Source organism: Cyprinus carpio, chromosome A25 (genome assembly GCF_018340385.1).
Source record: "Cyprinus carpio isolate SPL01 chromosome A25, ASM1834038v1, whole genome shotgun sequence".
In the NCBI taxonomy this organism is placed as follows: domain Eukaryota; kingdom Metazoa; phylum Chordata; class Actinopteri; order Cypriniformes; family Cyprinidae; genus Cyprinus; species Cyprinus carpio.
This window is the reverse complement of record NC_056596.1, coordinates 8,311,117-8,323,455: the sequence shown is the minus strand read 5'-3', so window position 1 is coordinate 8,323,455 and position 12,339 is coordinate 8,311,117. Positions and strand designations below refer to the sequence as shown.

Genomic DNA, 12,339 nt, shown 5'->3' with positions numbered 1-12,339 from the left:
CAATTTAGAATTAAATTTAGTTCCAATTCAGATAAATACATAACATCAGTTCAAGTGAATTTTATCGTTTTATTACAGGAAAGGAATCTTGAATTCAGTTTTGGTAAAATCCATGCTTACAGGTATGTTTACACAACAACAACTGTACTAAAAATGAAAAAAAAAATAAAAAAAAAATTCCTGTGCGTTGTTGAAAAGTTGATGACAACTTTGACAAAATCACAGTTTACACAAATCTGCAAAAATGCTGTATTATGCATGCCAGGACAGTAGTTGATGATGTCACTTTGTAAAGAAACACTATGTGCCTGCACACATGTCATACACATGTGCATGATATCCCCTTTCAACAAATTCAGGTTTTTGTAGTTTACATGGAGATGATATTAGTTCACTCACAGGCCACCTCGCTTCAGAGGTATCATTCAAACTTTGGTACGGGACAACGATGCTCACATTCACATTCATGACAGATCAGCATTTGGCTCCTTGTCAAACCTGGAGCAACGCTTACTCACCAATTTTTCTAGCCCTGAAAATTCTCCTGCAGGCCTTAAGGGGGCACCATATCCTGGTCCGTTCAGACAACATGACCGAGGTGGCCTTTATCAATCACCAAGGCTGTCTCAGGTCATACTCCCTTCACATCTTGGCTCGATGCCTCCTTTTATGGGCACAATGCAAACTCCTCTCGCTGAGAGCAGTTCATGTGCCAGGCAGACTGAACCAAGGGATAGACATGCTGTCCAGGGGCAATGTGGCTCCAGGAGAATGGAGACTACATCTCCAAATGGTTCAAATGACCTGGTCTGTCTTCGGCAGGGCAGAGGTGGACATCTTAGTCTCAGAAGACAACTTCCACTGCCCAATTTACTTTTGGAAACAGCGAAATGCCCTGGCCCACGACTGGCCCAACGCTTACCAGTATGCCTTCCCCCTGGTTGCCCTGCTTCCTCAGGACATCAGATGGGTCAGGAAAATCAGATGTTCGGTCCTCTTGGTGGCCCCACTCTGGAGGAATCAAATGTGGTTCAACGAGTTGATTCATCTGCTATTGGCAGCCCCCTGGCCAATAACACTGTGGACGGACCTTCTCTTGCAAACGAAGGCCATGATTCAGCATCCCCGGCCAGAGCTGTGGAGCCTTCATGTTTGGCCCCTTGACGGGAGTCACTGCAGCAACCATTTTGGAGGCTAGAGCCCCATCTACAAGACGTCTTTATGCCCTTGGTCAGTCCTCTCTGGTGGTGTGCAGCCATCGTGCGAATCATTCTCTCGTGGCTGGCCAGTCAATCGGCAGAAATGACCAAGTCGTTAAGTTTATGAGGAGAGCTTGGAGATTTCCGCTTCGTCCTCATTCTGTGCAGACTTTGGACTTATCTATAGTCCTCAGGTCGACTTCGGGGCCCTGCCTTTGAGCTGCTCCTGTCGACCGACTTGCAATGCCTGTCACTTAAGACCATCCTCCTTCTGGCTTTAGCGTTGGGCAAGCAAGTGGGTGCCCTGCAAGCATTGTCAGTCACTGCATCCTGTCCTGAGTTTGGGCCTAATGAGTCGTCCTCAATCGCCCTATATGGCGATGTGCTGAAAGTTCTCTCCACTCCATTCAGAGCACAAGTCACCACCCTTCTAGTACTCCCTAATTCAGAAGGTGAGAAGGGTCCTAATCCACTCTGCCCAGTTCGGGCTTTTAGAGTGTATGTTGATTGCTCTGGACCATTAAGGCACTCAGAGCAGCTCTTTGTATGCTCTTTGTTCTGCACTTGCTTATAGCACGGCACTATTGGACATGTTCTCCATAAGGATCAGTGACGCAACAGGAGAGACAGTTCGAAAGGGAATGCTCCATTTACTAACATAACCTAGGTTCCCTGAGATAAAGGGAACAAGCGTTGTGTAGGCTGTCGTGCTATGAGGCTGCATGCGAATCACTGACTGTCACATCAGACGAAAGATTCTGACAAAATGGCACTCAGAGCCAACTTATTTGGCGGTCGGGTCCACACCTTTTGGCGGGTTGAAATGCCATTGTTTTATGCAGCTACACGCAAGTGAAGAAATCAGGCTTCAGTAGCAGAGTAAACTGCAGTTTCCTCATCCCTTATGAAAATTAACCATAGTTTTATTGTAGTAAAAGTGTACTAACCATGGTTACGTTATAGTAACCTGAGCATTTCCTTGCAGATGCTTGTGTGACATTTTACTTCTTTTTATAATATATAAAACATTATTTTGTTTATTACTACAATATACTATGTATATCTATTATAATAGTTGTAACTGCTGTTTTTGTCCCGTATATTATGGCGTTGTGGTTTTATTGATAAACTGACCACTTTCATTTTTGAGTAGACTAAAGCAGGCCACCTGTGAAAAGTCATGTCTCATTAATATTCATAAGCCAAACTTTTCTCATAGTAGGTCTTAAATCCACTGCCAGGTCGTTTCATGTGTGAGAAATATTAAGGCTTCAGAGCGTGTTACCATGACTACCAAGCTGCTGTGTTTGGCAAAGTTTAATTAATTTCAGTACTCAGTGCTAGCTGAGACACGATGTGTTCTAACAGTAAATTGCTCCCATCATGTTTAGGAAGAGAGGAAAATCTCCTGTGTTTAGAGTATAAAACCTCTGGGCCGTTTACTTGTCAAGCTAATTCACAGTAGGAGTTTCATAAAAGGTTTAAAAAGCACCAGGGTGTAAAGTTCACACCTTAATAAATGTACACCACTACCGTGTAACAGCGCAGCACTTCAGCTTGTGATTTTACCAAAGTGTAATAAAAACGGACACTAAATATGACACATCCTTGCCCCACAGAGCTATCAGTTTCTGGCAGCTATCCATTGCTAAAACCAAATCTACACCAATTAAAAGCACAGAATCAGATTAAAAATTAAAAACCTACACTGAAATACAGCCCTTTTGACATCCCAAATCCACATGACGTTCTGTCGTCCATAGAACACAAAAAAGACGCAATGACAGATTAAGTCACCATTCATTGTCATATATGAAGAAAGAAAAAGATTAATGTGATTGACAGAATTTTTGGCTGACCTATTCCTTTAAGGTGTCGTCCTGCTGCCACGTTTGTCGAGCAATTGAATTATGCCACTTGGTGACAAATTTACACAGTAATCGCAACTTTAGTCTCTGTCTCCCCCTAGCGGTTATACAGAGAGACTGTCCTAGATCAGGAAAGAGTATAAGAGGCAATACTGTTTAAAAGAATGTGTGTGAGTGTATGTGTGTGTGTGTGTGTGTGTGTGCGTGTGTGTGAGTGTGTGAGGCAATAATCAATCCAAACCATTTAGTCACATACATTTTTATTGTAAAGATTTATTCCAAAATAGCAGATGAAAAGAAAAAAAGGTAGAGAGGACAACAGAGAAAAAGAAGAAAATCCACACTTGACTTTGGCAAGACTTTTTAAAGCTAAATATATCAAAATTCCACAGTAAAAGTAAGAAAGAGTCTAATTTAAATGCCTTCTTTCCCTACAGATGAGTTAATATTTAACATTAGCCTCTTATACATCTAATAATGCAATAAAAAGTCACAATCTATTTTCAACTCAAAGTTAATATATCACGATTTATAAAATAAAACCAAGAAAAGGTTGAATGGTCATGCTTACCTGTGCTTTTTTATTTCAGAAATACAATGTTAAACTATCCATATGCTGTTCAAAGCATTACCCTAAGCCTGTATTCAGCTAGATTTTCCTTAAAAAAAAAAAAAATCCTTTGTCATCACCAAACACTTACTGTCCGAATTAACTGGTCATTGATTGTGGGTGACCCACCTTGATATCACTCAACAGAGGCAGCCAAGGATTAGAAACTGTCTGCGAATCCCACATCATGACCTATTTTCCTTTAAAACCCAGTATAAGATTGCATCCAAATCTTTATGGGATGTAGGAAACCATGTTTTGTTTACAGGAAATGCTACATATCTGTTTTGACTGCCGACCTTTACCCAAAAAGAAGGTGGTTGTGCATAACAAATAAAAAGAAGATGCAATTATTGTTAAAAAGGAAGTGCACACTGATGTTTTAGTGAAGTTGGTACAGAAAAGTGTCAGTTATATATTGATACAGTATATACGCCCGCTAAGAAGGCATCTAAAACTAATCACTGATAACAGGCCTGGTCCACGTGTGTGTTACTCTAAAAACCCTACAAGCTGGAACACACACCCCTCGCTGGGAACCTTCTGGAAACCTTGGGTTAAAACTATGCTGTTTCTGCCCTAATCAGCCTCTTTAAGGGCGGAGTCAGTGTGTTTTGAGGTGTGTGTGATTGTATTACAGTGATAGAGAGTCACTTTTAGCACGGGTGCACATTGCACACGCGAATCTCCTTGTTTTTGCAGTGGTTGGGCTGTGAAGATTTGCCTTTCCTCTTTACGTTCATCACACGCTCTTGGATCCCCCCGCTGCATGGTTTGGTACACTCCGTCCAGCTGGACCATGAGCGTATCGGACAGGCTGTTGGAAGAGATTAAAAGAAAGTCAAGGGGGGTTTTGTGTATAAGGGGGAATTTGGCTCTTTAAAGGAATAGTTCACCAATAAAGTTCTGTTATGACAAACTCTTGGAGAGTTAAGCATGGTAATATCTTGGTGGTTTTGGTGGAATAGATCTGCTACGCTGCTGCTGCAGTGGCAGAGCAAGTACTGAGACTTGCTACTGCCAATACATCCACAGACACGCTGCTGTGAGCATGCAGGAAATACTGCTGCTGCACATATAACATTTATTAAATAACCCCCATGTATAACATACATGAAATTACCCCATAGCAGATTTATTTAGGTGGAGCTGGGGATGGTGGAGGGTTTCTGAAGCGTGCTGGTGGTGACCAAGGTAAAGTGTCAAGAATGAATATCACCAGTGTCCTGCGCAACCGATGGGGACAGCACAGTTAAAGGTGATGTATGAGTGCGTGTGTTCATACGTTTTAGGAATAAGTGGCAAGACCAGAGAGACTTTCCTAGTACAGTGAGCTTGCGACATCCTCTACATCACCATCTGTAGAGATACTGAATCACTTCATCATACGCTGACAATACGTGTGTGTTTGTGTGTGTGTAAGAGATGCTTCGGCTCACAGAGAGTGGCGGAGCTTTAAAAGATTGGATGTATTGATCGATTCACATGAGCACTACAGAAGGTTTACAGGGAGCTTAGGAGAGCAATTTGATCAATAACAAAAAATATTGTCTCTGTTCCAAAACAGTAAGCTGCCTTGTGGCTTATAAAGAGAATTTTTGCCTTGTTAGGATGCATCTTAATTCTTATGGTACCTTATTAGTGAATAATTTGGAATGAGGTTCTAATATCACTCAAATCTTAGGGTCAGTAAGATTTAAAGATTTTAAAGAAATGTATATTTTTATTCTGCAAGGATGCATTATATTGATCAAAAGTGATAGTAAAGACATTTATAATGATGCAAAAGATTTCTATTTCAAATAAATGTTCTTTTGAACTTTCTATTCTTCAAAGAATCCTGAAAAAATTGTATCAAATAAACGCAATCTTGGTGTGCATTAGAGTTATCTTTTTTAAAAATCATACTGACCCCAAACTTTTGAACAGTAGTGTAGATGCCATGAGTTATGAGTCTAAAATGAATTAGTAACCTTAAAATGTACAGAACACAGAAATATTGGGTAAATTAGTAAACTTGTAATTACACAAAACTATTTTTCATAAGTTTCAGACCTAATTACAATGCATTTTGGGATTGCCTCCATAAATGGTACATGCAAATGCAAGCTTTAGAGTCTGATCATAAAGTATCTATCAAAGCAGATTCATTAGTTTTCTGCCTATTAAAGCGAATGCATGATGAGTGAAATACTTCCACTGTAGGCAGATGACTAGGATTTTTCAGGAACAATATACAAAGGAAATTAACTTATATTCAAAAGGGGGACAAGAAACTTATTTTACTACTGTAATGTCATGTATTTCTGTGTGAAATGGAATATTTTATCCTTTGGAACTGATTGGATTGTGTAAAAATATGGCATTTCACATCATCTTGACATATTCCAATGGTTATTTGAAAATGAGATGGTAATAAAAATGTTTTTTTTTTTTTTTCAATGCTTTTGCGTTCACTCACAAAACATGTTCCCACAGAGAAAGAATAAAAATTGCGTTCCATAGAGAAACTTTGCTAAAGTATTGAAATACAGTTTTCTCAACCACTTCGTATTATTTTCATCATCAAAAGCAAAATTTCCTGGGGTATCCCCAAAGGTTTTGCAAATGAATGCAAAAGTATTGAAATATAATTTTTCCTTCCTGATTTTCCTCAATCACCAAGTCCCTTTTGGAGCTCTGTACAGCTTACTCAAGTAATTATGTACAAGAGTAGAGTCTCTCGCGAGAACACACAGGTTTTACATGAGAATGCAAAATATTCTTAGTTGAATCTTTTTGCAAGACAATGCCAAAAGTTGTGAGAGAACAATGTTTTTTCCGTCCCATTTCATATTATTTTCCATCACCATGTCCCTTTAGGAACTGTTGAAGTTATTACATACTGATGAAAGATTGCAAAGACTTCTTCGGAATAACTGTCTCAGATAAATCAAATTCAAGTCAAATTCAGTTGCACAAACCATGAGCAATTAACATAAATCCTGCTTCCAGGAATGATCGGTTGACAGAGAGCTAAACTTGTAATAAGTAAATATTAAATAATTCTGGACCTGAGCTCTCCTCTGCCACAGACTCCCTGCTCGGTTTTGCTCTCCTCCTGTCTGAAGCTTCCTGTCTCTTCCTCTTCTCGCTGGCACGGGAACCTCTTGTGCACTTGCGGATCCTGCATTTCTTCCTCTGGACTGTCTCGGGACAGGGCATGCCTCCAAACTGAGGCTCTAGCTTGACCATCCGTGACCGGATCATGTGACCCTTCCCACAAGACTTATTACACTCGGACCATGCTGACCACTCCGACAGCATGCAGTCCGTGGCTGGAGGAGGAATGGAAGGAATTAAAAAGGGACCATTTTATCCATTTGTTTGTTTCTGTGCATATACTACAATTTGGGCATCATTTTGTGAAATAAATATCACAAAACCTCTCTTTACGGAAGTCTTCAGTTGGTAAATCACATTAGGGTTAGTCTGTAGTATTTATAATTAGCTTTACATGAAAACACAAAATCTTTGGTATAAACAAAGTGTGTGTGTTACTCACTGCATTCAGGAAGCATGCACTTTTCAACCTGCTCGAGTTCATCTGAACACAGGCTGGGCTCTACAGGCGTCTTCAGCATGCGCTGACGGGAACGCATGCCCACACCGCAAGACACACTGCACTCTCCCCAGTCTGACCACGGAGACAGCATACACACCACCTCGTCTACACACATGAGTACATAAGTTATGAACATTTACTACTGTTCATACCCCCAAGTCATACTAATTTAGAGGTGCACAGTATCTAGTGCATACTACATTTGTAGTCTGCTTTAGACTTATATGGCATATACTTGCAATCCACATAATCTAGTGCATACTAGTTTTTTTTTTTTTTTTTTAATTTTATGAAAGTACTAGTCATTTGATGAAGCACACTAAACACAAAAATTAACTGTTATACATGAATATATAAATTCAAGGCAACACAACACTAGAACAGGGAACACTTATTCACTATAAACCACAACTTTTATCTCAAATTCCTAATTTGCTGCTTATTAATAGTTAGTAAGGTAGTAGTTAAATTTAGGTATTAGATAGGATTAGGGATGTAGAATAAGGCATTAAAATGTGCTTAATTAGTACTAATAAATGACGAATATTCTAGTAATATGCATGCTAATAAGCAACTAGTTAAGAGACTCTAAAATAAAGTGTTACCGAATTCAATATTAAGTATAAATTTGCTAGCATAAAAAAAGTAACACTTTATTTTAAGGACCTATTTTTACTGTTAACTAGCATACATATTACTAGCACACTGGCTGTTTATTAGTGCTTATAAAACACATATTAATGTCTTATTCTGCATGACCATTCTGTGTTTTATATCCCTTAATCCAACCCCATCCCTTAACTTAACAACTACATTACTACCTGCTAATAAGCAGCAAATTAGGAGGTATAAGGCAAAAGTCATAGTTTATTAGTTAGTTAATAGTGAGAATTGGACCTTTAAATAAAGTGTGAAAAAAAAAAAAAAATTAATTAAATATTACTTATAAATCTTTTATGTTTGGTTTATCTATAATCTATATGTAGGGTGTATGTTTATATATATATATATATATATAAATTAAAGTATATTTTACAGCATATGTTTCAGATTTATACTGTATAGCCATTCAAATAAATTATATTTAAAATATTAATGTTATAAAACAAATAGAATTCAGATCAAAACTGCCATGATGCTTACTGGTTTTCTCATCCACAGTAGATTAATCATATTTAAATTATTTAAAAATGAATCTCTGATTATTATTATTATTATTGATGTTTTTGTTAAATTAGACAACATTATAATTAACATCAAATGTAATATTTAATGTGCAGATTGTACTAAAATACATACAATTTTGCTATGAAAAAATTAAATACAAATAGAAAAATATAAATAAACAAACTAATAATTTATAAACAATCAAACAGACTAACAAACAAATAAATAAATGTTGCATTGGTAATAGAACATAAATGTGTGTTATAAATGTCTGTTGTATTGGTATTTATTTATTGCCCCAATTTAGATGCAGTTCCTGATTATTTCTTATATTTTGTGATTATGTATCATATTTCAAAGGTTCAGTCTGAAGCATGTTACTCATTAAATCTGAAATGTACACCGTTTAAATACTACTTCTGTTTACAAATTTGAAAGCTGTTTAGCAGATAAATAAAGGTCATATTATGTGACTACAAAATCCCAAGCTTGATCTTGATGCCTCAATTTAAATAAGGCCTTATGAACGGCTGGTCCAGCCCTACCTGGGGCAAGTGACAAGCAGGTCTAATTAGAAATCGACTAGCAGCAAAGGAATTCTGGTAATGAATCAAGCCTGGCGAAGCGGGGAATCTTGCCTGGCCCATGAGAAAGTGTTGGATTGAGTTGAGTGAATTGACATTTCGTGACTTAATACTTACTGCACTCAGGCATCATGCACTTCTCTGCCTCCACCAGCTGCACTCGACAGGGCGAGCCATCTGAGGCCTCCATCTTCATCATGCGCTCTCTCCTCCTCATCCCCACTCCACAGCTCACGCTGCAGGGCTCCCACTCAGCCCACTCGGTCACCACACAGCTACTGGGTGCTGAAACGCACATAAACATGTCTCTAACATTACTTGTGTAGACTTAAGGATAGTTATTTGACTAAATACTTGTACTGAACGTTCATAAAAACACGAACACAACATATATATAACTTACAACAATCCTCATTGACCACACACTTCTCTGTCTCCTCGGTTGGCAGCGTGCAGCTGGAGCCATCCTCTGGGAACTGCTTGACATATCGCTCTCTGGACCTCATGCCCATTCCACACGAGGCGCTGCACGGAGACCAGCTGATCCACTCTGACATCATACAGGTGGACGCCTCTAGGGAAGAGAACACAGTCATATGCAAATGAGGTACTGTATGCCACAAATCTTTCCTAAAAGTACAGTTCTGGTGATGAGTGAATAGATACATTTGACCACATTTATTTTTCTCATAAAAAGCTTGATCCAAAGATTTATGCTTAAATTCTTGAAATCTGAGCAAATTGTTATTTAATTATTTTACAAAAATGTATTCATAGTTTAATCTCATAATAATAATAATAACAATAATTTCAACAACATTGTTTAACATCAAAAGTAATATTTAATGCATAGCATTTATTAATAATAATAATTAACTATATCACTTTCCACAAAATTTGTTTACTGTGATTATTTTTATTAAAATACAATAAAATGTAAGTTACTCCCTCTTGTAAGATATAAGATATTCCCTCTTTGCTATATACAGCAATTCAATGCAGTTACCTGCCCATATAATCCTCTAAGATTACAGTCCTCTATTCTTTTTTAATGCTGCCATGCTCTACAGTTCATCATTCATATCTTCCACATTTCTCCCCTTATAAAGTGCTGACAGATGTGATAAAAGTGACCGATCCAACCTTGCTGTATCTCACCTCAGCTGTTCCAATTATCTCTAAGGCAGAGCTTGTAAATAGATTTGTTATCAGATGGGATGGATGAACATGGGGCGACTCTCCATAGATTTGCCTCCAGTGTAGTATTGCAGATCCCATTTGGGACCAGCAGCAAGCACTACCTAATAAAGCAGAACTAAGTGAATCATTAATAAGAGCTGTAAATAAACATGGCCCTGATGGGGCCCCCAGAGGCCCCAGTGTCTGCCTGCCAATGGGATGGTGGATTTTCAATCAATGCAGGCCCTTAACGGCCCATTAATTAAAAACAAAAGAGAGTCTACGCGAAGCGATGCAGGTTCTATTAATCAATAGCGAGTGCTGGTGAGAAACAACCGCCTTCAACATCTTTAAAAGCCTCACATCAGAGCAGACAGAATGAAGACGTGATGTGGAAAAACAGATGGATCAGAGGATGGAGAGGTAGGGTTGATGCAGATATGCCGACAGACAGAGAAATAAAGAGAAAATGTCACCAGTAGCCAGGTGAGGAGAGAAAGAATGGTGGACAGACAGAAAAGGTCACAGGCACTGTCTAAGAATCTTATTGTGATTATTTTTGCTTATTGATATTAAGATCTGAACTTCAGTATGTTAGAACATCTCACATATTTGTTGCTCTGGAGTCAAGATTAAAAGAAAAATACAAATTCAAACTAAAACAGCAAAAAATACAAACTAGCAATTCGTGCCTTTTGTCTCCTAGTTAAATGATGTTTTGCACAACAAAAAGGAATGCTAATATAAAAAGTTACTCATTAAGGGTTTCATGCTTCTTCACTTAAAAAGTATAAAATTTAGACCTTTTTTAGTTGAATGGGCTAAAAAGCAATCCAGTTCTTCACAATGTAATTCAAAGTGGACTTTTAGTTGTTAATTTTTATAAATATTTTTTGTCCACATTATATTATTTCTGCATATACTGTAACATTACTGCTACTACTACTGTAATAATATAAAAACTCCATAATCACGGGAAGAAGGAGGCGGGAACCGGCGAACACTCAAATAAAACTTTAATAACCAAATAAACATAAAATAGCGTGACAGCCCCTCATGGGCGACTGCCACGCACAAACAAAACCCAAACCACAAAATAAAGCCCAGGCCTGGTCCTCTCTTTCCTTCACTGTCGTCGCTCCTCTTTTGTATCCTCCCAATCTCCTCCGTGGGACTCGAGACCGGTGAGTGGAGCAGGTGTCGCTCATTTCCCAATCACTCCACCGGTCTCGCTTTGTTCCCACGGCTCTCGGCCCCGCCCCACTCGTCACAACTACCATTAATAGATGTGAAATTAGAAAATGAAATGATTTAAATTATTCTAAAACTACAATTCTTTTTTTATATACTAATGTATTATATTGTACCAAACACATTGAAATGTTCTGAATATTTAAAACATATTGGAACATATTTTTATATAGTATATTGTATTTTAAAGTATTTTATACAGCATATAGTATTTCATATATTATCAAAAAACTTGAATACTTAGAATATTTTAAAATATTCTAAAATTACAATATTTTATACAATAGTTTATCATATTATACCAAACACATTGGAATATTTAGAATTTATAATATAGAATATTTTTATACAAAAATATTTCACATACTATCAAAAAAAAGAATATTTAGAATATTTTAAAATATTGCAAAATTACAATATATATATATATATTATAATTTACTATTTATAAATAGTATATTATACTGAAAACATTTAGAGCATTTTAGAATATTTTTATACCATAAAATATCATTCTACCCACACTGGTTCTTTAAACATTTAAATGCTGCCTTTATTTTGGTGGAAAATTTAAAAGACCTGTTTCTGCCACACTGGTGAATAGGGCCTATTTAGAACCCACAGCACATGGGGACTATATGTACTTAATTAAATTACAGCTTTTTGCGGTCACATAAGGCCATACAGCCATTTTGATTTGAATTGGATTGTGCAGCCTTTCCATGTGTGACTATATACAGATCTAAGAAAAGACAGCCAACCATTCAAAAGAGAAAACATTATTTGCAAAGTTTAACTTACCAAGATTTTACACTCTGACCCAAATGGCCAACCTACCAAAGTGCAAATGTCTTATTGATTCTTTTAAATGATAAAC

At 37.5% G+C, this 12,339-nt stretch overlaps 1 protein-coding gene across 2 annotated transcripts in view; it reads right to left on the bottom strand.

Annotated features, from left to right (window-relative positions):
* Positions 1-3,310: 3,310 nt before the first annotated feature.
* Positions 3,311-12,339, bottom strand: part of LOC109078844 (spondin-1-like) — a 66,663-nt gene continuing 57,634 nt past the window's right edge. For both annotated transcript variants that reach the window (XM_042715280.1, XM_042715281.1), the window contains exons 12-16: positions 9,436-9,606; positions 9,150-9,317; positions 7,222-7,386; positions 6,731-6,994; positions 3,311-4,494 (exon numbers count right to left, since the gene is read on the bottom strand). In XM_042715280.1, the coding sequence (XP_042571214.1) occupies positions 4,334-4,494; positions 6,731-6,994; positions 7,222-7,386; positions 9,150-9,317; positions 9,436-9,606 (929 nt within the window). In that variant the 3' untranslated portion in view covers positions 3,311-4,333. The remainder of the gene's footprint in view (positions 4,495-6,730; positions 6,995-7,221; positions 7,387-9,149; positions 9,318-9,435; positions 9,607-12,339) is intronic.